At 34.3% G+C, this 26,210-nt stretch overlaps 1 protein-coding gene across 3 annotated transcripts in view; it reads left to right on the top strand.

The window, feature by feature from the left end:
- The first annotated feature begins 409 nt into the window (after positions 1–409).
- LOC133189431 (disks large-associated protein 4-like) overlaps positions 410–26,210 on the top strand; it is a 28,997-nt gene continuing 3,196 nt past the window's right edge. The window contains exons 1-7 of one of the 3 annotated variants that reach the window (XM_061324812.1): positions 410–489; positions 2,302–2,352; positions 7,380–8,985; positions 20,255–20,787; positions 21,218–21,323; positions 22,308–22,399; positions 22,835–22,981. In XM_061324812.1, coding sequence (XP_061180796.1) covers positions 7,452–8,985; positions 20,255–20,787; positions 21,218–21,323; positions 22,308–22,399; positions 22,835–22,981 — 2,412 coding nt within the window. In that variant the 5' untranslated portion in view covers positions 410–489; positions 2,302–2,352; positions 7,380–7,451. Of the gene's footprint in view, positions 548–2,301; positions 2,353–3,193; positions 3,351–7,379; positions 8,986–20,254; positions 20,788–21,217; positions 21,324–22,307; positions 22,400–22,834; positions 22,982–26,210 lie in introns of those variants that run through there. The other 2 variants (XM_061324806.1, XM_061324818.1) reach the window with 2 other exon arrangements.

Below are 26,210 nucleotides of genomic sequence, written 5' to 3'. Positions count from 1 at the left end.
ATAAATAAATTATAAAAAATATCATGGTCATAAAAAGGTCAAGATCACTGTTACATTTCAACTCAAGGTTGCTAATCATGCAATAACCTTAAAGCTCAGTTAGGATGTTGCTTCTGCCCTTACAGGAACAATGTTTTGTTATCTAAGATTACGTGCCCAACTAGTATTTTGGTATTCACCTTAAATTGATGAGAGCGTGAAAGATACATCTTTTGCATAAATAAATATAACATTATCTTGGAATGCAATAGCAGGCCATACAATTATAACATGAACAAAGGGTTATTCTTGAATTGTAGGGATTATATAAGATATGTAATTTGATATAGTCCTGTAAATGCTTTGGTCTTGTGTCCTTGCCTTCCTAGATACTATTTTTAAATTATAAATGTTTATTGATTTTTTGTAGGAACAGGTGCTTGCTTACCTTGATCTGAGTCAGCAGAGTGCTTTACAGGAGCAGTAAACGAGATTGTGTATCTAGTTAAGGTTAGTTTGTTCTGCAGGGAGTGTTCACAATATTACAGCACATCATGGTTTTCGAGGGGTTTGTATTTCTTATTTATCATTTTCTGTAACTTTTTTCACTTTAGTATCTATAATTTTAACAAGTTGTTGAAAAGTTGATGAATGAGAAGGATAAAGACTTAAAAGAGGGACTTGAATAAGAATGCCTTGAGAAATGCAACAGTAGACAGGCTAGAGCCCTCATAATTCTTAGATTACTCATGTATGCAGTAGAAAGATTGGAGATTACTTTGTTACAATATGAAAATGCTGTGTTATAAATTCAAAACACAGGTATGTTTCTTTGTAGAGCAGATACTTGATAATGACTGAGTCAGTACCCTCCAATGTGTGTGTGTGTTTGTTTACTCTGTTGTAAAATCTTGATTAAGTTCTCTTGTCAAAGGTGCCTGACCTTGTACTTTTGGATGTTTAACTGCTGCATAGCCAGTAGCCCTTTCATCAATTTTGTATCCTGGAAGATATTTTCATCAAGTTAGCAAACATTTTAGGAGGAAATGGACTTAATTATTTTGGCAGTAGCTCAAATTCTGACTTCATGATTTAATAGCTTCTAAATCATGGTGTGCAGATTTGAAGTTTTGGCTCTGAGAAGATGGAGATGAGAAATTTGATTGAAAGGCCAGGCTTTAGGGCAGTATTCTGTATCACACAATCCCTTGATGTCATGAAATGATGAAATGTTCAGGTCCTGAATTGTATTGATTTGATTTAGTGATGCACTTCAGTAATGATACGATAAATGTCATTTAGATTTCTCTCTATCAGCAACCTTCAGTAGCACAGAAAAAATGTTTTATTCTATACAAAGTTGTACAAGTTTTGAATAGTAAACATGGCTATTATGAATTCAATGAATTAATGCACCTTGTCTGTACATCAATCAACACATGGCCTGTTTCCTCTTTATACATTGATGGATGAACACTGGAGTCCTTATTTAATATACTGACATTTATCAACTATATTGATTACAGAAACATGTTTTCAGCTCTTATCATCAAATTTTGAACTTCTCATTTTGATAAACATGGGGCCCTAAACATGTTCACAGTTTGTCATGTTTGTTGTCTACAGATACTAAGTGAGTTGTATTTCACTGATCTATCTTGACAAATTGTAGGCATGCCATACCAATGTATGCATCAGTATCAGATTCCGATGAAAGTGATAAAAAAAAAAATGTTACCATAGAGATGTAACAAATACACCATAAATTCCTCAAATTTAATATGACTACAAATGGATTTAAATAATTGATTTGATAAATCATCCCAAGCAATTTTAATTGTTCTCTGAGCAGAATATGACCCTAGATGAAATATTGAGGAGCCCATTAACTAAACAAACAGAATCTGTTACATCCATTCTCCTAAAATGACATCAATTTTTAAAAGCATGAACACTGTTACACTGATCTACACCAGGCATTATTGTCTTGTATGTATATTTATATATGGCAAATTGGCAATATGTCATTGTGAACAGTTTGCATCATTTAATAAAAAACAACAAAAAAAACATAAAAGTTTGTAAAGAGATAATTGCAAGTGTTTTTGGCAATTACACTAAAAATCTCCAAAGAGCATCCCTGCTTTATGGTTAGTGTGTGCATGAGTCATCTTAATGTATGGCAGTAATTATTGCATTAGTCTAGGGAACTGCATCATCTTTACCATTAGCTTAAAAACTGATGAATGTGAGCATAGCAAGGGGTTACTTTTGACCCATATTATATAATTTTTCTTTAGAATTCATATTCTTATATTACAGGTGTGGAGTAAACTGGGCCCCCACCCTCAGTGCAAGGATAGAGTGTATCAGGTAATTTGAGAGAGAGAGAAGAGAGCGAATCAATATTTGCTGCATGCCAAACAAGACTTGATCCCATAGAAGTCAGTATGTACTCCAGTAATAAATAGACAATAAAACCCCACCCTAAACAGTAACCTTCACACTAAGTAATGGTCTGGATGGGATAATAGGGGCCCATACTGCCCACTGGTAGGTAAATTATAGGTAAGACCTGTAATTTACAGGTGAGCAATCAAATTTTTGATCCATTTGTTGTGGCTGGGAAGGACCTCTAGCAGCTTCTCTCACAATGAAATATATGTAGGCTCTGTGGGACCCTAATTTAATGGTAGCAGTCCCTCTCTCTTTTCCCTAGAGTCAGGAGGTCACAGGCATGTCAAAGTTCACATCTTGACAGCCCAATACAGCCTCATAAGGATATATCCATCAGCGTAAGTTATAGCAGATTTATTGGCTGGTTTATGTGAAAGTCAATAAAAATGGTGACTTCTGTTGTATGTGCATTGGGTTAGTATCTTCAAGGTCTCTTGCTAATGTTAGCTTTATTTCTACATAAGATTGGAAATCCTGACCGTTATTTTTATTCTGGGATTGATTTATGCTATGGGATAACTTTTTGATCCCACCCATTTTGCTCTTAATTAAGAAGTTCAGGCAGATCAGCTTGATCAATGTGTGTTTGTGATTTCCGAAGGTTTTCCGGACGATAAACACTCAGGTGAATCAGATTGACTTTTTAATGTGAAGCAGAGAAAACAACAGCTTTCCTCTCTCTTCCAATCCTTGGTCACTTTCCAGCAGCAGAAACTGACTATAACCAATCAACAGCTCAGAAGGATTTTTTTATTCAAACTCTTCTCTTTGGTAAATACATAGAGCTGGATTCTTTCTCCTTGAGGAATGTGCAGTATTTAGTGCTTCTTCATTTGCCTGTTTATTATTGTGTTTCTGCAGACATGAGATTTACAGAGGGTTGATAAGACAGGACTTATTATGGCTGACCAAAGGTAAATATGGTGACAGGTTTTGTCTTCATATTTTGTAAATTTAATCAATGTTGACAGGTAATATGGTGTGCTTAAGAAAGTGAGATTATCAGTCTGTGTTAAAGTGTTGCTAGGTAGATTTTCAAACTGTCTCCTTAATTTGCCAGAATTTAAAAAAATCATTGTATCTTAGCTGTTTAAATTTCTTCATACTAATATAATAATAATTCATACATTTTCCGTTAGGATGAAAAAAAAAATTCTATTAAAAATTTGAGTTGCAAAATAATGTATATTTCAAATTAGTTTTGAACCTTTTGATTTATCTAGTATTGATTTTTTTATTATTATTATTATTATTATTATTATTTTTTGGTCAATGTGTCCAAATTATGCAACAGGACTAAAAGCATAATCATTCAAGACTTGTGCAAAACAGGTTATATTGTTTATTTCCCCAGTGATTTGAGAAGATGAAAATGTGTATTGAATGAAAACAAAATATCAGTATAAATTTTTGAGCTGAACAGCTTCAGCATTAAAAAACATAATTGCTTAAAGCTTCACAAAAAAACCTGTAGTCAAATGCATGTTTATTAACATATTTCTTAAGTTTTCTCATAAAGCTAAAATATTTAAACATATGTATATGATGTCTAAAACTCAAAGTTAAGTAACAAGATGTGTTCTCTTGGAGAGCATGTGTGTATGAATGTATGAATTCAAGTTAAATGGATAGTGCTGACAAGAAGTCACATGGGGATAAAATATACAGTTGAACTTTGATATCTTGAATACCATGGATATGATATGATTTGGAAGTACCAACTACACATTCTTTAAGAATTTTACCCTCGGTATCTCGAACCCTCGGATATCGAGAAGTTTTTTCTTGGTTTCTTTCTTGGTTCCATCTATTTCAGGATACAAGGTTTGACTGTATCATATACATACTAGATATATATGTAGTCACAAGTTCAGATGGAGGGAATTTATTTTACTGAAAGTTCATGCAGAAAGTGTGATTTGCAGAGAAATTGCAAGCAATCAGACATTGGTATGGTAAATTTATATCACATGTACAGGAGCTAGTAAATTCAGCTGGCAATTCTGCTAGAAGGGATATGATTATAAGCATTTACAAGTGACCTCTAATACACTTCTAATACATGCATATATATTTTATTTCCAAGTTACTTTCACAATACTAGACTTACAAACTCAAACACATGGTTTGCATTCTATAAAGCAAAAGAAAATTCAAAGACAACAACCAAAGTGTCATTGTGCTAGTTACATCAAATGACAGGAGCCACTTATTCTTTGGTAGAGAATTTCAAGCTTTTAAAACAACTGACAGTAAACTCAAATCCGAGGGATTCAATTTTTGTGAATTTCTAGATGTTTATACAAGTTTAAAGACTAAATCTTAGAGCCAAGCCAATTAAGTTTTTGGTAGGTAAGGAATGTATTTTGTAAACTTTTGATTGTGGCATGCTGTCAATATGTTGTGCATCTGAAGGAGTTACATCAAACTCAGAGATAATTCAAAGGAAGTCAAGTAAAGCCTGTCATGTGGGTTTACTCAAACGAGGGATGTGTCAGGAGTAGGAATTCTGTGAATGGATCGAAAAGCCAACTAATTGTTTCTCTTCAAGATAACTTCTGCTTGATGGCATCTAGAAACATCCTAGCATGCAGACAATTTGCCAAACTATGAAACTAATTATACCATTTTGGAGATAGGCAAGATGCATAATCAATGTTTTGATAAGAGATGGGATATTTAGTTCTTCTGATCTTTAGAAAATACCCCAAGGTACTGTATGATATAATTATGACTTGATTGTTAATTGGAATTCCTATAAAACATTGAAAGTTTTATCTAGTAATCCCAGGTGGAATCTAGTTTGAGCTGGTTTAATTCTATCTTGTTGATAACATGCTGAGCAGTAAAAACTCTAACAGATTGTAAATAACATTTATATGCAGTAGATCAACACAAACCGATCAAAACTCATCCTCAAAAACACTAAAGAACAACAATTGCATAACCCTACAGTACTGGTTACTAAATTTAACCCTTGTATTAAAGGACTGAAAAAACGAATTCTGAAATATTGGAATACCATTCTGAGAAATCCAGAATGCAAAACTTTATTTAATTTTCAACCAATCATAGCTTATAGCAAACACAAGAACATAGGTGACGAGATAATCAGGTCTCACCTAAAATGAACATCATATTATGTGTCTGTGACCCCTGATGAGGCTACTTAATTGCCGAAACACTCTACAACTACTTGCACAATTCAAATTAATATGCTCTATGCAAAAAACATATCTACTATAAGTGTGGTTTGGAGTGTCGGGTCCTAATAAATCTCTTACAAGTCTGGTTGATTGATGTCGCTAATTTTCACACTTTGTATGATAACCCTAAGTGAATAGTATTGGTTTGTTAATATGGATCAAATTGAAGCCCCAGTTTTTAGTTAAAAGGGGGGGTAGTAAAAGGGGGTTTATTTAGAAGGGGGGAATCTATTAATACTGTGTCCTACTGGCCAATACTTAAGGAAAAAAAACCTTTGGTTGTATAATGAGCTGTACATTCTTTTGACATGTGCACGTATCCATCCAACGAGGAAACTTATCAATTTAGTGAATGAATTTATTTCAAGTTCTTTATTTCAGTATGCACAGTGTTGAAATAAGGATTTTTAAAAAAATGAATGAGGTATCGATTGCTGAAACTTTCCCAGTGTTTATTGAGACCCAGCCCTGAATTGCTTGTGTTCTTCTTCAGCTAGGTTCTCTGATATGGAAGATTAACATCTGTACTATATCTATACCTGTGTACTAAGGGTGTTCAGTTTCTTTATTTACATTTAATGGGATAGTTGTAAAGAGTTTAGCAAGAGTACAAACGTGTAACTACCTGGATTATCTGTTGATCAATTGAAGCCTTTGTGTCCGTTGACTGGAAGCCATTGTCAGATTAAATGCCTCTATCAGTCCCCTCTATCTCCCCTCCCCGTCACCTATCTGCATTACCTCTGGATGTGGCTGGGTATACTACTATATACAGTTTCCTGGTAAGTTATCCAAAACCACTGATCAAGTAAGTTTGTTTATTTTGTATTGCTTTTAAATGGGGGGCCATGTACAATTATTCTGATCACCACTTCTGGCAAAAATGGTGTAACTTCTAAAACCTTTCTTGATAGGTATTTTAATTGCTTATGGTATTTGACTAGGGTCTTTGATAGTAGTTTTAAATACATACCAGTCAGTTCTTGCCCAGGTCGGGTTACTAAGTGTTTAGCTTGATTTATGTAGCTTGAAATGATTGAATGAATTTTTGATGTAGGTCATGGTGTCAATACTTTAGCCATGTAGACAATTAAGAATCAATAGAGACAAGGTAATTAAGGTGTACAGTGTTGTTTTGACAAAGTTCTTCTCATTCTGTTTTGTCACAGAACTGACCATGAGGTTCATCTGAGTTTTCTTCAAACATTGTGAAATTTAGTGCAAGTTCTATTTTTATTTTGCATTCATTGTAAGGAATTGGTTGGATTACAAAAAAAAAAATATGGATAAATAGGTGAAGAAAATTTTCTTTGGTCAAGACAAGGAAATTCATGAATCATTCACAACTGTCATTGATTCAAATCAAAATGGATGTATGAAATTATGTATATTCAAATCAAAATGGGTGTATGAAATTATGTATATACCAGTGAGCCAGCATAATAAAGCTTTTAGTGATGATGCAAATTGTTTCCCTGTTACTATTAATTTCATTATGAAATGAAAGTGGAAATGTACCTATCTGTGCTGGCACCTCATGGAAATGAATTACATATTGGAACATTTTGATATTGAATTAGTATTTGTATTCAGGTACAATGTTTGTAAGTGAATTGTTCATGATGAAATGCATTTGGACAGCTATTCTGCAATATACTATGGAAAACTGTATTGTCTTCAATATATTTAAATATGATACCATGCAGTTTAATTTAATTACAACATTTCATCTTTCAGACTAATCTGCCATCATGTTTCCGTGGAGACCACTGATCTCTGAGTGTGTGATCCACCACCCTACTCATAGTCATGGATACTTTAGCTCCACAGTCTGTGTTGGACCACAGGTCTAACAAGAAGGAACCTCACTTGGTCTCAGATCATATCACTCGGCAGAAGTCAGCCAGTGGATCACAAAATCGAGACCCAGATACTGAGGAGGAAATAGATGTTAGAATACCCCAGCCATACAGAACGAGCTTCAGTGCAGTCCTCACGCCTGCTAAAGTTAAAAAAGAACGGAGTCGATCAACAACTCCGACCCGGGTCTTAACATCCAGCATGAAATCTGAACACAGTGCAACTGCTCGTAAAGTGAGCCCAAAGCATGTGACTTATGATGCTAAAGTTACTGTGAGGCATTCAGACTCATTTGAGCATGAAACTGATGTGCTTCAGGGGGAAGAGATGAATTCAAGTATAGATCCAGCTTTTGATCCTTCTTTTACAGATTGTGATAGTCCTAGAGGAAAAAGTGAGTATTCATCAAAAATTAAGGAAATGACCGAGTTAATTGTGAAGGAGTACCCTGTGCAGAATGGTATTGATGTAACAGATTCTAGTCAAAACAATACGAAAAGGGTCATGGGACGACAGAATGCTAAAAATGGAATGGCCAATGGGGGATCTCCTACCAGACAAAAACCAATGCCTCCTGTAAATGAGCTGTCCAGGGAATATGAACATGACCGTACAGTGAGTTATAGACAAGCCATCAACAATAAATATTCAGAGGAGGTGAAGAGACTTGCAGAGGCCAAAATTGAAGAGAGATTCCCACCAGGTGGAAGAATCACACACAATAATCTTGTCAAGGATATCAAAGCAGAGCGGTCAAATTCTGTGCCCTCACATCCTGGAAGGGACAACAGTAATAAACTAACTCCAACAAAGCGGTCAGTTGGAGGCAGCATTGGGAACTTCTTTAGAAAGTTGTCACCAAGACTTGGACGAAAATCTCATAAGGACAAAGGATCTACCTCAAGTATGGACACTGCTGGATCTCAACAGGAAGAGAGCTTTTCCAGAAGTAAAGTGAGAAGCTCCTTCCTGAAGCTGATGGGTCGTTCTAAGCGACGGTCCAACTCCCAGTCCCGGAGCCAGGACAGTTTGGATGATTTTACTGCTGATCATGAAGCAGGCTTTGTCCATGATGAGAAGCCAAACCAAATTCCATCTGCTTCTAGCAGAATTCTGAAATCCATCGAACAAAACACCATTGCTGAGAGAGATGTTTACCAAAGATTCAAAGAGAAGCAATCACCAAAGAGTTTATCTGAGGCACCTCAGCCCCAGAGTGAGGGCCAGAGACAATCTAGACCCCAGGCCATGAGAGCAACAGCAGCAGTGTCACCGCCAGGGATGAACAAAGAGAACCTTACACAGATGGATGGCCCCAGTACTAGTGGTGTACATTATAAAGAGGAGCCCTGTGCTCGAGTGGAATCACCAAACTCTGTAGATGTTCATGTGGTGTCAAAGTCCCCCAGAATCCCCCAAACATCTGTGCTGAGTACAAACGAGGACTCTATTGGCAATTGTTCATTGGACAACACTGTCACAGGTGAGTGGAATCTTTCAATATTAACATAACTTTTTTTTTTTTTTTAAAATGGCCAAAGTTTATCTTGTGATGATGACGATTTTCAGTTTTACTAATATTGACATTCCCAATTTTCAACTTCATGCAAATCAGTGTTTTTACCAATTTTCATTGGAATCAGTCGTCAGTTTATAATTTTATGTGAGTCCATGGAATTTTTCTTTAGCTGCTGCAGTTCATTGTGACACTCATGTCTAATCAGACTTATTGCACATTCTCCTCAAAAACAATAGTTGGTAGATACTGATTTTATAATGTAAGTTACAGGACAGCATCATTGAAGTGAGAATTATAATATCTTTAGGTCTGTAAAATGTGAACTTTACTTAGCAGTAATAGTATCATTGATATTACTTTACATGTAGGCTAAATATAAAATGTTCAGGAAATGGATTCATCTTTAGGTAATGATTTGGTTGTGAACAGAAGGTCTGCTTAAATGAGAAAAAGATTTATGACAATTTGGGGAACACTTTGTCTGAATTATTGATGGTGCTATTTTCTGCTTTAATTTCCTGTCAAGTTAATGGCAATGGGCAGATAACTCCTGCAGTCTTCAGTGCCATCACAACTGTATATCAACATTTCAGTATTTTGTATTAGGTGTATAAGGAGGACATTGTGATATTTTTTATTGTAGCTGCCAGGAGTCCATTTGTTGCAAGTTTTTGAAAATGACTCACCTATGCAATAAGGTGCCTTACTGTATACCTTTATGTGATGGAGGTAGAATAATTAGATCAGTATCAGGAGAAAGTTTTCTTGGGCCCCTGCCAGACAAGATAAAACAAATCATTGTACAACATAGACCAGTCACACTTAAAAAAAAATGACATCCATCACGAGTATCCATGTCTGTATTGTTTGTTTATGACATGATCTTCATACACTGATTAATGTCCACTTGGAGCAGGTGTGTTGGACACAGCCCAGATCTAGTTGGTTATACATGTATCTGTGTACTCTGGTCAGTGGACAGTGCTATTGTAGGAGGACATTATAAATGTATGTAATTTACAATCAAATTTTCTGGTAGGTTTTTGCTTTACTACTGCTCCATTGTAACCACTTAGGTAAAACCCACTAATTCAATTCTCAGATGGGGGGGGGGGGGGTGTTATTTCTTTTATAATTATTATCTTCTTTAGTGTTCTTCTTTACAATAAAACAGTAAAACATGCTTAAAATGATGTGCCAAGGATGGACAATTTTGCTTCGTTATAAACGTAAAGCCACAGGGAATGAAAATCACTTCGCTGTAAGAGTCAATTCATTATAAGCATGTTTGCTATTATATTAAAGCATGTTTTACTGCATATAGTTTTAGCTTACTGCAAAAAAAAGTAAACATAAAATTGCTCTGAAAATCTATCATAATTTGCTAATCATAGTGCAATTTTTCAATGAAATCAGCTGAAAACTTACATGTTGGTAGATTTTAATACATGGTGCTGATATGTAGAAGAAATAAACTTCAGTCACACTTTTGCTTTGATATAAAAGAATCTATTGATCATTTGAAAAGCTATCAGGTATTTTAAATGGTGTGAAACCATCTCTAAAATGTCAAAAGAAAATTTATCCTGTCTTTATGTAAATAATGTGAGGACGAAGCCAATACACTACCCCTCAATGCTATGATTTAATATTTTCAGGTTCTTACAGATAAAAATAATCTCCTTCCATTGCCAAAAAATTTAAACCTTTTAACAGGTCCCGAATTCTGAAAATCTTAATTGTTGCATGCCTTGTGCTGTGTGTGGAGAAAATGTGGAAGTGACTAATTCAGTGGGATATATTAAAAGTTTTTATAAATAACTTTCTTTCTTGGGATGGTTTGTGAGTTAACAATTTACAGAAAAAAATATACCTGTATTGTGTATACACAGTGTGTTGTATTTTGTCATCTTTCAAGTGATTGGAAGAAATCAATGGTAAGTTTTCTTTGTAAATATACAAGTTATTTATTGAAAACTTCAGACAATGGTTGTGGATTTTTACATCAAGTATGCTGTTTTAAGTCTCAGTTTCCGAGGAGGGGTGACTCACTGATTCGCTTAGCTCAGTGATATGCTAGATTGAACCTCAAGGCACATGTTGACAAGTTGTGAGTTATAACCACTGGAGTTTTTCCTGAAGTAATGATTTTGTGCATAAACATTCTGAGTTAGAATGACCAGCTGAGATTGTTTATCTAAAGTTGTCAGGTTTGGTATGAATAGAATCTATGGTGACCACTAAAAATTTTACTATCTTAATGAAGCTATTTGGTGTCATGTTTACCTCTGGTCAGTAATAACAAGATAGATGTATATATTGTAAACAAGATAGGTCCATGTCTGATTAGGAAGGAATTAGAGACTGGACAGCTTTCTTAAAAGTCCACCTGGTATTGTGATAAATAAGCTTGTTACAAATGAGAGTGTCATCAGACGCAAACAGTAGCAGCTCCAGGATATAGGGCATTCGTTACTCGTCAAAATCCGCTGCATTCCTGTGGACAGGGGAAGCAGTGGCCTTAATTACAGGTGAGAGTGGAATTTTATCAGTAATTACAGCGATTGGGATGAAACAGGTAAGTAATAGGGATATATGAAGGGAGGGGCCTGTAAATTGTAATACAGGTGGAAATTTGTCACCTCAGGAATACATTTCATTTGACATACAAGTAAATGGTTTTTGTCAGAGGTAAATAGGTTACCTAATAAAGAAAGTGAAATTTAAATCAAGTTTTTTTTTGTCTGTAAAAGTAATTGAGAGTTTTCATTTACTCATGTAAATGATTAACTGAAATCAGTGAATCCTGGCTCGTGTTTATCTTGAAAATTAAGGTTCATAGATGCAAATACATTTTCTTGCCAGAAATAAACCCTTTGGAATTTGGATAGTGCAGTGAATAGAAGTAGGTTTGTTTTAAAGGAAAGAATTTTCACTACCACCTGCTACAAACAACACCTAATAAAACAGGTGTTTAATGAAAAAAATAGATTAGAAACAATTCATTTAGTAAATACAAGTTAAAAACAATCCTAGAATTAAACAATTCTAGATTGAAGTAATTATTCAATTAAAATTTTAAAGCATTAAAATTCTGAATTGCTGACACAGTACTTTTACCTACAATGATTATGTGTGGTTGCCCAACACTGGTTGGGTTCTGCTGATCATTATCTGGTTAGAGATTGATGGAAATCAATAGTTACCTATATTTACCGTGTTTACCACTGGCACATGTGCCTACAGATTCAGTGGTGTTTGTTTGACCACTGACAAGCAGTGACACACCAGGTGACCAATAGACAATTAATTGGCTGTTTAATTCTAATGAGCTATTACGTGGTGTTAATTGGTCCAAACCATTTTTACCTGGGGAGATTTACAATGCAGACTGGCATAGATTTTTAAAATCTCTTGCTTGATTGGAGAGGGACAAACTGTTGACAGTTTCAGGTTGATCATGTTGATATGTGTACAAACATGCTTTTGAATTTATTTGATTATCGGACAAAATAATTAAAACCAAGTTAAGGGTTTGTATGTTTCTGGGCCTGATCAGGAATTGACTGGAGCTTTTGTGGAGTGTGGCACACAGATCTGACTGTAACCACACACAGCCTTGTCTTCTCTTCTTATAGTGGATATTTGGAATGCATATCAAGTTAAAAATGACGGAAACTTCAGGTAAATGTCAAAAATAGATATATGTTATGGAAATTTGTAACAATCTTAAAAAATTTTGTAAATTTCTAGGGGAAAAAAATTTACCATGAAATATGGGTTTTTTGTTGTTTTTTTTTTTTGAGAAAATTTTCATAATTTCTAGGATGAATGTGAAAGTTTTCCCCATTGTAATCTGGGAATATTGCTGAAAAAAATCAATGGCAGTGATAGAATGTACTTAATGTATAGAAATAACAGGGAGTGAGTCACAGTGGATCAATACCATAACAATGTCTCACCTGATCTGCCTTCTAGTAGACTTTTTTCACCCCCCTCTCTCTCTCATTAAAAAATTAGGTTATAGGTATTAGATATTCAAAAAGTTAGGTTTGCATGAGTTGACTCCATAGAGGAGGCAACTCAACATATTACTACTAAGTCTGTCCTTAAGAGATAGAACGAAGCGGTAGTTAATCCATTTCTGGCATTATTGATAATGACAGTCCAGTATATCTCCATTATACTAATTATGATAGGGAAAGTGTGGAGGAGGAACAAGTAGAAGTCAGGGAATTTTATGTATTGAACATGGAGACCCAAGAATACTTCCCTTGCACTACTGGTCTATCAGTCAATGATTCTAATGTTTTATATCTTATATATAATAACATCGTAATATGAATAATATATACGTGTATTGTTACACATATATATATATGTAACAATATACATGTAACTATTTGATTACACTTCTCGGTAGTATTGTACAGTATACTGCTGACTTGACTATTTTTGTTTTGTTTTTTGTTTCTTGAGACATTCTCAGGTTAAGTCTCTGTGTCCACTCTGGAGAATATTTATTACTTGTTTTGATTTTTCTATGGGTTGTGTTAAGTCCTAGTTTTGCTTTCCTTCCAATTTGGCATTTAGTTTTAACTGTTTATTTCAATTCTGAGATTTCAAAGACATTAAAGAGAAAGAATTAAGATTAGGGCTGTATCAAGATCTGGGGTGTTTGAAGACAAATACAATATTTATATGGGCAGAAAAAAAATTAAAAGAGAAGAATATTTGAAGTAAGGAAACAGTCTCAATAAGTTAATTTAATTAAGTTAATGCATTTTGTGGTTTTGTGGAGTAATGCTAGAATTTGTGTTTGAATTCAGTCATTAATGAGAAGTGTGTTTTGAATTAGTCCCCATGTGATCATAGAACCATGACCAACGAGAAATTTGACGCAGACATGACACAGGCCCCGGAGTTCATACAGTATTACATAGACTGGTTCATACATAATATTACATTACTGTTTGTAATGGACTTGTGAATCATTCTGTACTGACTGGCCGAAAGATTCTAAAGATGAAGGGCCTTATTCCACACACTGACCGCTCTAACTGTATGTATATGTTGTCAATTCTATAATGTAATTGTCAAAAACTGTCAATCCTTATTATTTGTTTAAGTCATTTAAGGTCATGAGGTGAGGAATGTCTAGTATTGTCATTTCTGACTGGTCAGACGAAGGGTAAATGAATGTGTATACTCAGTTTTCGTTTGCCAGGTTTTGATCATTTAATATGTTGTCGTCTTAATTTTCTGGAACATCCACCCCTCCAGTTCCTACTTAAATGTTGTATCAGAAATTCTTGTGGTGTCCATCTGTATGAGATATGTAATAGTCTCCTTCCTTACCTATTCTCAGTACATGCTTTTGGTTTATTTCTTCATTTCATTTCTGGAAAAAAGATATTTTTTGTTTGTTCCTAGTACCGGTAAGTGCCTAGTACTTTAGCTTTTTTACAAGTCCCTAGTCTTTGGCTTTTTTACAACTCAAAAGTTTGGGTGGTTGTAGTGACCAGTGTTTGAACTCTCTTTTTGATTTCCAAAGAAGTTTTTAAAATCTTTGGGAGATTGTAAGACAAGTGTTTCTATAACTCTGAGTCTGCCACCACTCCTCAGAATGACACATCATTGAACGTATTGGATTCAAGTTTTTTGTTTTGAAATGTTTACAAAAAATAGTAATCTTGATATAATGAGGTTCTGGAATGCCTGAGTGTATCCAGATAACACAGTTAAAAATGGATCTGATGAAGAGGATAAAAAAAAATGATTACTGTGAAACCATTTGAGTTTTAGGGGTCTCTGTGTGCTACAATATGCTGTGGTTGGCCTACTTGCTTCCTGTTGGCCTGGTTTTTAGTGAGAGGAGAGCAGGCATGTGCGAGTGGAAAACGTATCAGGAAAATATTAGTATTTTAAGAGTTTTAATCGTTTTCAGGATAGTCACAGTGTAATATATAAGCTGGCTGGGGCTTTTTCTAGGCTGTTCTTTCACTTTGGTGAGTAAATGTGTATTGTTTAGAATTATCATGTATATATAATGTCATGTGTATCAGTACTTCCCTGTTCATTAGAACTGAAATCTTTATATTCCGGTTGTTATAGCTGTAGGAAGTTCAATTATTTCTAACTCGCATTAAAAAGGGCCAATGATAAACAGTTGGAATCTTCCATTTTTTCTCCATTGTATATTTATTTGGTTGTCTCAGAGCAAATTGGATTTCTCAGGAATTATAGAGACAGTAATCAGAAATGATTGATATGTACAGGCCCTCATGTTCACAGGAAATATTACCTCATTGAGAGCCTTACAAATTTTTAATCTATTTACCCCGGTACTCATTTCCAACAGACATTAATGATTTGAATCTTCCATTTCCCAAGTAACAGTAAAATACTTTCATAGTTTATGTGATCATTAATTGAAATAAAAAGCAATTATGAAACTTAATAAGTCTTAGAATAGTTTTTATTAATGTTCATGTTTAATTAATTCAGTCACTAATGATTTTCTTGACTGTCTTGTATGTATATACGACTGCCCTTAGCTATGTTGAATTTCATAAAGGAAGTGGTGGTTGTGACATCACACAGGCATAAACACAGTTTCGGAATGGTGTATTTATTACTATAGAATGTTTCAAGACATGGCTCAACAGAGTTCACAAGGTCAGAGTTATAAATCTAATTAACCTTTCTACTTAATTATGTGTTTTATGTTGGATATAAATGGGAACACTCAAGTTGTCAGAGTACATCATAAACTTTGGACTCCATCCTGTACAATCTTCCTGGCTTTTGGAGAACACATGCACCTGCAGTTATCCTGACTATGACAAGTTGATTAGAAGTTAATGAGTGAGATGAGAGACATTATGGAGTATGTGTGAAGTTGATGTTGAACTGTACATGAAGTTAAACAGACCAGGGTTCACACGTGCAGTTGAGGGGAAATAACCCTTCTAGTGTGGTTTACAAATTAACATGTAATGTTTGACCCTGCATGGGCACAGATTTTGGAGACTTCATCCACTAGGAGTCACATACTTTAGTAACTACTCTTTTTCAGGAGGAGTACCTCTGAAAAATAAAATTAAATAAGCTAAGGGAAATATGTCATTTTATTAGGGCCCCGCAAGGATTTGTGGGTGCCCTATAGTAATTACTCTGCCTGTCTGTCCGTCTGTCTGTCATTCTTCCGTCCACAAATTTTCTGTTTTTTTCTAATAACTTTTTTTGTAGTTGACCAATTAAGTTCAAATTTGGTATGTTGGTTGAAGAGGCAGTAAGACATATTTTGATGCTAAGTTTGGTTCTCTGTGTCATCCAGTTTGGAGCTGGGGTGGTGGGGTAGATTCCTTAACTTCACATTAGAATGAATGCCAGGGCAAAGAGAGATAACTGCTGAGAATGTTCCTATTGTAAACTGTGAAAGCTGCAACTAGTCCCATGGGATTAATTAACTTTCCTCTTGAAGAAAATCCAAAGCATTATATGTTTCTGTCAAATTGAGATTAATTAACACCTCTGTCTGCAAATGAAGTTTGTTTTGAAGTTAAGGTCAATTCTGAATGATGTTTACATTCTCTGAAATATGGATTTAAATAATGTTCATACTTTATTTTGGTAAAATATACAACGAGTTATGATTTTATTGAATTCTAAAAACAAGATATACATAAAGATATGTTTTTTTTGTTTGTTTGTTTTTTGTTTTTGTTTTTTTTATTCTTTTTTTTTTTTTGGGGGGGGGGGGGGGCTGCCATATGTAAATTCAAGAATACTATTAATTTTAACGGGTAGTCCAATAATAAACTCATTCTGTCATTACTGAAAGAGTTCTTATTGTAAATTTGGAAGAAAAGGATGAGAGAGCAATACAATTAATCCCTTGGGATTAATTATCTTGTCTTGGGCAGAAAATTTTCCAGGCTTATCTTTATTTGTCACTTTAAGATAAATTAACCATTGTCTGCAACTGATGTTTGTTTTGAAGTTGAGGTCAAGCCTGGGTGATATTTGTATTCACTGAAGGCTGGCATTTTATAAAACACATGCTTTATTCTTGTTTAAATATACATTTAATTGAGTTATTATAGATATGATGTTTTTTTTACTGCCTTATGTAAATACAGGAATACTCTTTACAGGTTGTTGGATATTTAAGAATTATCTTGAAATTTTATAAATACAGTTGTTATTGCATATTCTTCTTCATATATTTTTAAATTTTTGTAATCAATTAAAATTCTCATTCTGTAAGCTATACCCTTATATTTCTACCCCTCGGCGGGGCCCTTGCTGACTGGTCAGTTTTCTAGTTTGATATGCAAGGGGAAAAGATGAAGAGTGATTCATTTTATAGAGCAGGTAATACCACTGCATGGGTTTATGGCAAAGGTTTGTGTATGATAAAGAAAGTGATACAGCTAGTTTTTTATAGTAAGAAAATCCCTGTAGCTCAATCAGATTGTTAGTTTAGAATGGTATGTGTGAAGATAATGAGCAATGATATCTCAAAAAACCTACAAACAACAGGGCATAAAATATAAACCCCTAGAAATTCCAGAGGTGGGTTCAGGTGCCTTGGAGGAGTATGCATCCCCTGTCAACCGTTCTCACCTACCTCAAGCCCTAGGTATTGATCAGGTAGAAGCCAGGATTATGTCTTGTCAACTTGTGAAAAGCTTGATTAACTTTGTCATGTGAAGAAATTTTTATGTGATTTCTCTGTTCGACTATTGATTTAAAATTAGCACTGAAACCTGCTTCACAAGCTGTCTCAACACACCTCTAACCTTAACCATTGATCATGGACACTTGTTGCAGTTTATACTGATTTCAGTTCACATCAAGGTTGGTTTCTTTTTTAAATTTTGATACGTGAAGATTTGGTTATGGTCCTTCAAGCAATCTGATTGGAAAAATCACTTAGATAATGACATATGGATGTCTTGGGAATAAGGACACATTCTAGATTGTATATGGAGAAATTATAGGAAATACCATTACAGAGTTTATCTGTGTGTCAGAAGCATGCATAATCTGATTCTGTTAGGCCTGATGTTTTAAGTGTCAGTGAAATTGAACTCTAAAAGCCATCTATGTATCAACTGCAGTGAGACTGATATAAAAGTCTATTGACTCAGAAAGAATGTACTGTAAACCTTCCCACTCATATTTTTTCTTGAGGGAAAGGCTTTGAATTCTACGTCTTTTCAATGACCACTTTGTCAAATGCTGTGTACAGGTAGTGTCTATTTAGGCCAAAGTTTTTATTTTTTTTGGTTTACGATTTTCTGTCTCCAAAAAATGCATTGGGTGGTCGAAAAATAAAAATAAAAATAATTTAGGATTCAACAATTTCATTTTAAAATACCAGTAATGTTTATTTTAATGAAAATAATACATGTCAATAGTACTTTTAAGTTCTATTGTCTAGATCACATAACTCTTTTTATTTAATTTTAATTCATTTCTAACTTTAGACTGAATGTCATTTTCATTTAGTTCTGATTTTTGTTTATCAATCAGTGCTTGGTTCATGATGTTCAACTTCTTTTTGTGCTCTTCAGTGATATGTGATGTGTTATAAACCTCAGTATCCCCACAAACTAAAAATAAGGATCCAAATTTAAGTTAAATTTAGATTGAAGAAAAATACAATTTAATTGTTTAACAATATTGAAAGTAATTAACGTTGAAATAAAAGTTATAATAATTTGATCATGCAGCTATCAAATTTAATGTTCCAATAATTTCTCAATCAAGTCCTTCTTCAAATTTTGTTATGTACCTGCACAGTAGGCAATGCTCATTATTTACTTTATAGTAATTCAGAGGGCTCTGATCTCAATTGAGTATCAAATTTGCAAAGATTTGTATATTAAAATTACTTCTATAAATTAACAAAATGTTTTATACACATTTGAATTTATCCAGTGAAATACCAGTCAGCTTTACTTCAACTAAGATGTATCTCTCAACACTAAATTGGCTTCACTATTATCCATGGATTTATCAGCCTATGATTTTGGGAAACACCATTTTTAGGGAATTGGGAACAATTATCGGCTATTTGATGAAATTGGAAAATTTTTTAAAATGTTGCTTAAATCATGTATTCAGGGGTAATTCATTTAACATTTCAGCATGAACTCTAATTTGGGCAACCAAATGACAATTAAATATGATCCATCTTCATCATACCATGATACAAGATCAATTATGAATAATAGACTAATAAAGGTAAAATGGACTTCAATGAGTATAAAGTATTTTTACAACTTAGGGTAGTACATGTACATGTGTGTATGAGATTTCAATTTAGGTCATTATAGTATCTGTTTCTGGAGATTATAAACCTCCTGCAAAAATTATACTAAGTACACATTTTCTAAAAGTCCTCTTCACTTGCAGATCAATAGAGTAGGTGGAAATAGCTTAATAAATCTATATAATTACACAATATCATCATTTTTAGAAAAACGGAGGAAATTCGGATTAAAAGTTGGCGATGTTTTTTCAGTGTTTTTAAACATGTGTTATGACTGTAGCTTTGCTAAATGAGTTAAATAGATGAAAATTACAGACAATCTGACAATTTTACTTTTTTCCAAAGATAATTAAAAATAAAAGCATTGTTCACCAATTGGGAAAAATACTGCCAAATTGGAAAAACTGAACTCATTTTCAATTGGGAATGAGGACGAATTTCGGCCCATGAGAAGGCACTGATAAATCCCTTTTATCTATAGGTGTATCCGTGTCTGCTAGGTCGATCAGGGTTGGGCTCCAATATTACGGTATGAATTTAGCCAATTGAGACATCGCAGTTAGAGAAAGGGATCATGCATCCAAGATTTTATTCACTTTTCCATGCAGAAAAAAGTTCTTTAAGTGTGTGTCATTGCTTTCAGTGAGGAATTACCTTGTTACATGACAGAACCGCCATTTTTGGTTTGCACATGTGTTTATTTACGGTCACCTAAATGTTTGCTAAAGGGCTCATATATTTATAAGCGCTTATTTGACTAAGATGCATTCTAAAATTTAAAACCCACCAGTTTAGCTGAGAAAAATCCGGAAAAATATTTCGGAAAAAGACATTATTTTTATTTTCATGATTGGTGAAAATTAGGGTCGGCGGAATCGTAAACCAATTGAAAAAAAAACTTTGGCCTTACTTTATATAAATTAACTGATGTTTATTTGTTTATTACAGACAGTGAATCTTCATTAAGCCAAGGAGGTTCCAGTAACGACTCCAAGCGACCAGTATTTGGAAGCAGAGAGAACGTGATCCGCTCAGAGAGTGCCCTGAGCCCCACTAGAGGAGATCAGTATTCTGAAAAAATTCGCTCTGCCTCAGAAAATGGGGTATTCCTCACAAACATGCCAAAACTGGCCTCAACAGCTGATGTGGAATTTAAAGAGTGTACAAATACTCCATCATATTTAAAACTAAGTTGTGCTGTGAGTGGTTATGGGAGATACAGTCAGTACAGTTCATATAAATCTATAGAGAAACGCTCGCCATATTCTAGCTGTTTATCTTTACAATCGGACTACAAAATGCCAGTCACTAGAGTGACCTCCCCTATGAGACGGACTTCTGCGTCAAACAGTACGCTAGAACTGGGTCTTATATGTCCCCAGCCCTTAGTGTATGATAATGGACTCATTTCTAATGGTGCATCAGAGAATGGACAGGGTGTGTTACCAGACGATCACTACCCCACAGGAGACAGACAGCAGGTAAACATGATTGGAGTGGTGGTGGTTGGGGGGGGGTACTGTAGTCAAAGGTCATGTGAGCTTGACGTCAGTGTGTTCAGGCCCAAATCTTACAGCCAGATACAGTGATGAATTAACCAGATCAGAGATTATCAGGAAATTATATAACAGTCTCAGTTATAATTGAAAAAAATAATGAAGAATAATGACTCTTTACTTTGCATAGAATTGTAGATGTATACATTTCTCAGAGATCATAAGCTGATATGAATAGATTTATTGAAAAGTGTATGTTGAGCAAGACATTTGTAATACATATTGAAACTATGTCCAAATTTGTATTTGAATAATAATAATGCTTGAAGAATTAACCCACTCATTATGGCATATATCTGACAGAGATGGAGAATTTGTTCTGCTGTGTGCATTGCTCTCCTGGATCTATTTTTAGGATGGGGAATACTTTTTGAGACTTACCCAGCAGTGGGATGACCAATTAATGTCACACTGTCGGCAGATAGAGGGAGACTTAGAGAGTCCCAACACCCCAGAGGATGGTATGTACATTTAAAATCCACACAGCCCAGTGTTTGGTAGGGTTATTGTGCCATAGGTTTGCATATTAAAAATCTCCAGTATTCCTGCTGGTGTAGTAGTTTATCATATTTATGGAAGTCTCTTATTATGATCTTGGATCATGGAGGAGGAGGGGTTCATTAAATTTGTTATAGGTTACTGGTACAGAATTGGGCATTTTTATTTCGGATGAAGGTCCTAGACTCAGTACCTCTAAATTTTGTAAAGGATAACAGCAACACACATCCCTCTATATACATACAGGTTTGTAGTTTACTACCCACCCTGTGTTATACACACTACTTTCCATCCCAGCCTATTTTTGTACACACAGATTTGCTACAGCTCTCCCCTCACATACAGATACACACTGTGATTCACAGACAAGAAATGGATGCATTTTGAGTGCAGTTGTAATATGGCCCAGATATACTGGGATTTAATGATATCATTTTTGTACTGAAAGAGCTGCTGTTTAGTGATTCATACATCAAGTATTTTTAGAAGCAGTGATGGCATGATTGTAAAAACTATATCATTGTCATTTAAAACCATAACAGACTTGAGCAAGGAATTCACAAGTTGATCTGTTTTATGAAATGTCAAGCTTATGTATTGAGAGTCTGTTTTTAAGTGAGATGATGTCACTTTTGATTACATAATTGTGATTTTTATGTTCACTATTGCTCATGATAACAAACATCATATTTTAAAGATTTTGTACTTTGATCAAACTGATAATCTTTTATCATGTTGAATTGATAATTAAAACTTGCATTCAACCTGTTAATGTTTCATGTTAACATGACAAATCAGACTTCAGACCTTTTGCAGACACATTCAAGCTCCATATCTCAAAGACTTCAAATAAGAAATTTGAATATTATATATAATGTAAAATTATATATATTTTAGACAGATTACACTTAAACATATGTCTAACAGCTGTCCCTTTTGTTTGACAGTGCGAGGTAAAATCCGGGCAGCTGTGGGTAAAGCTAATCTGCTGATCTCCCAGAAGTTTAAGCAGTTCCGAGAGCTGTGTGCGGAACACATGGTGAGTGATCTCCCCTGAAATAATAAAAGCAAAATTCCTTCTTGGAAGAAGATAGCATTCATGTTCTCTTCTCTGACAGATCTGGCTACAAAATTTCATTCAGTTCAGTTTTCTTCAGTAATCAGATAATTTAATTCAAGGTCATTTAACACTCAATGTAGTTGAAATGGGCACATGATCAAGAATAGATTCTTTATTTGTTATTGTGTTAAGTCACTGTTTTGAAACTCTGAATTGGCTTTTCAGAATAGTCTCTTTTTTTTTTTTTGGCAACGAGAGAAGATTGTGTTTTGCTCAGTTTATTTGTTTATTTTTGATGTAGTTAATTTTTTAGGTGCAAGGGAAATAGCAAAAAAAAATTTGGTGCAACAATTATAGAAATGTTATCCTCAGTTTAAGAAGAAAATGTTAGGAATTGTTACGTATTTGTTGTAGAATCCTTCTGAAGATGGTAAGGTGTTGAAGTGGGCCGACTTACAGGGATTCTGGGATATGATTAAGATCCAGGCGGACAATATCGATGACCACTTTGCAGAGCTGGACCTGATGAGACAGAATGGATGGAAGGAACTCGCAGTCCATGTAGGTCACAATACAGTAAAGTCACCTAGAGGGACTGCAAATAAAAACTGCTCAAATTTCATAAATATCTTATATTTTTCCTCACAAAAATTATCTTTGGGCCAAGGGATTTATTTCTTTTATTATTTTTTTAGCTCACCTCAACGAAGTTGGGGGAGCTTATGTAATACCGTCGGCGTCCCAGGTTAAGGTTTTTGGAGCAGTTTTCTTTTCAAGTACTTCTATGGCCTATATTAGTCAGAGATGCATGGAGGATGCTTTTAGTGTGTTTCATTGTACCAGTCAAGGTTTCAGATGCTGCAATTTCAGCTAAAGAATGACCAGGTTAATGTTTTTGGAGCAGGTTAAAGTTTTTGGAGCAGGTTAAAGTTTTTGGAGCAGATCTCATTTCCAAGTAACTAAAAGCCCTATATTGACCAAACTTGCATGGATGATACATCTAAGGATGCACACTACTGAACTTGCTTCGGATGCTGGATCTGACCTACATTTTCCGGATGAGTGACTAGGTTAAGGTTTTTGGAGTAGATCTCATTTCCAAGTAACTATAAGCCCTATATTGACCAAACTTGCATGGATGATACATCTAAGGATGCACACTACTTGACTTGCTTCGGATGCTGGATCTGACCTATATCTTCCGGATGAGTGACCAGGTTAAAGTTTTTGGAGCAGATCTCATTTCCAAGTAACTAAAAGCCCTATATTGACCAAACTTGCATGGATGATACATTTAAGGATGCACACTACTGGACTTGCTTCGGATGCTGGATCTGACCTATATTTTCCGGATGAGTGACCAGGTTAAAGTTTTTGGAGCAGATCCCATTTCCAAGTAACTAAAAGCCCTATATTGACCAAACTTGCATGGATGATACATTTAAGGATGCACACTACTGAACTTGCTTCAGATGCTGAATCTGACCTATATTTTCCGGATGAGTGACCAGGTTAAAGTTTTTGGAGCAGATGTCATTTCCAAGTAACTATAAACCCTATATTGACCAAACTTGCATGGATGATACATCTTAGGATTCACACAACTGGACTTGCTTCAGATGCTGGATCTGACCAATATTTTCCGGATGAGTGACCAGATTAAAGTTTTTGGAGCAGATCTCATTTCCAAGTAACTATAAGGCCTATCTGAACCAAACTTGCATGGATGATGCATCAAGGGACGAACAATCTCAAAACTTCGGATGCTGGATTTGACTTACATTTTCTGAATGAGTGACTAGTTTTAAGTTTTCAGATAAGTCCACTCCCAAGTAACTGCAAGCCCTATCAGACCAAAATTGCATAAATGTTGCATCTAGGGATGCACACTCCTAGATTATTAGTTTAGTGTGGGACTTTGCCTTACTTAAAGACAATATTCGTTGAGGTGAGCTCTGTAATCTCTGATTACCTATGTTTTTATTATTAAAGAGCTTGTACATGTTATTTTTTGAAATTTTGTTTTAAAATACTGTCAACCTTGCTATCTCCAACTTAATGGGACTTAGAAAAACTTCAAGATATCTGAGGATTCAATATATTGAGGGTAATTGTGGTTGGGACTTCCACACCAGTTCGGCATATCCATGGTATTTAAGATATCAGTGTTTGAGATACCAAAGTTAACTGTATATTAAGGATATGCAATTTTGTTTTTTTTGTTTTTTTTTTTTTATTATGATTCTGATATTAATTGTAGGCATCTTTTATCCATATCAAGTCTTTGCACCAAACTGCATTTGTTAATGTTTGAGTCACTTAGATTTGGATCAATATAGTTATTTAATAACATCTAGCATTAGAAGATTATCTGATCAAGAGAAAATTGGGTCACAGTAATATAATTAGCTATTGATTTTCTGCACCATTAGAAATGGATAGTCGCAAAGGAACCATAAAACCACTAATAGAGTGCATCAAAACTCCAACAGCATAAAAATGTTCATTTATTTTAGACACACACAACCAGACATTGAGCATAGGGTATTATTTACATATTAAGGTCAGACATAATCCTGAAATCTCTTTAATGTCTTTTAAAGTTCCCTCCCTGTACATGCTGTTCCTATTTAAATGTGTCTAAATATAAATTCAATGGTGAGTTCTGAATTTAACTGAGCAATTGTATCAATCTGATTACAGACATAATGTATCATAAGATCTCTTCTCCAGGTACTTATGTTTGAGGTTTCAAGCCTTTTGTGTATAAAACAGAAAAAGAAATGGATGTGACAATATCTGTAAAAAAGATGTTTAGTATTTGTAAAAACCATTTCATACTATCCCCAAAGATTTCCACAGAAATACTTCATTTTTTGAGTACCTCCAACAAAGATGATTTTTTAGAGTTTAAAATGGAGCATAAATCATATTGGGCCAAAGTTTTTATTTTTTTTGGTTTACGATTTTCTGTCTCCAAAAAATGCATTGGGTGGTCGAAAAATAAAAATAAAAATAATTTAGGATTCAACAATTTCATTTTAAAATACCAGTAATGTTTATTTTAATGAAAATAATACATGTCAATAGTACTTTTAAGTTCTATTGTCTAGATCACATAACTCTTTTTATTTAATTTTAATTCATTTCTAACTTTAGACTGAATGTCATTTTCATTTAGTTCTGATTTTTGTTTATCAATCAGTGCTTGGTTCATGATGTTCAACTTCTTTTTGTGCTCTTCAGTGATATGTGATGTGTTATAAACCTCAGTATCCCCACAAACTAAAAATAAGGATCCAAATTTAAGTTAAATTTAGATTGAAGAAAAATACAATTTAATTGTTTAACAATATTGAAAGTAATTAACGTTGAAATAAAAGTTATAATAATTTGATCATGCAGCTATCAAATTTAATGTTCCAATAATTTCTCAATCAAGTCCTTCTTCAAATTTTGTTATGTACCTGCACAGTAGGCAATGCTCATTATTTACTTTATAGTAATTCAGAGGGCTCTGATCTCAATTGAGTATCAAATTTGCAAAGATTTGTATATTAAAATTACTTCTATAAATTAACAAAATGTTTTATACACATTTGAATTTATCCAGTGAAATACCAGTCAGCTTTACTTCAACTAAGATGTATCTCTCAACACTAAATTGGCTTCACTATTATCCATGGATTTATCAGCCTATGATTTTGGGAAACACCATTTTTAGGGAATTGGGAACAATTATCGGCTATTTGATGAAATTGGAAAATTTTTTAAAATGTTGCTTAAATCA

Source organism: Saccostrea echinata, unplaced genomic scaffold (assembly GCF_033153115.1).
Source record: "Saccostrea echinata isolate AGI-Se365-2 ecotype Australia unplaced genomic scaffold, CSIRO_AGI_Sech_v1 ptg000001l, whole genome shotgun sequence".
NCBI lineage: Eukaryota > Metazoa > Mollusca > Bivalvia > Ostreida > Ostreidae > Saccostrea > Saccostrea echinata.
This window is presented reverse-complemented; position numbering and strand designations above follow the sequence as displayed.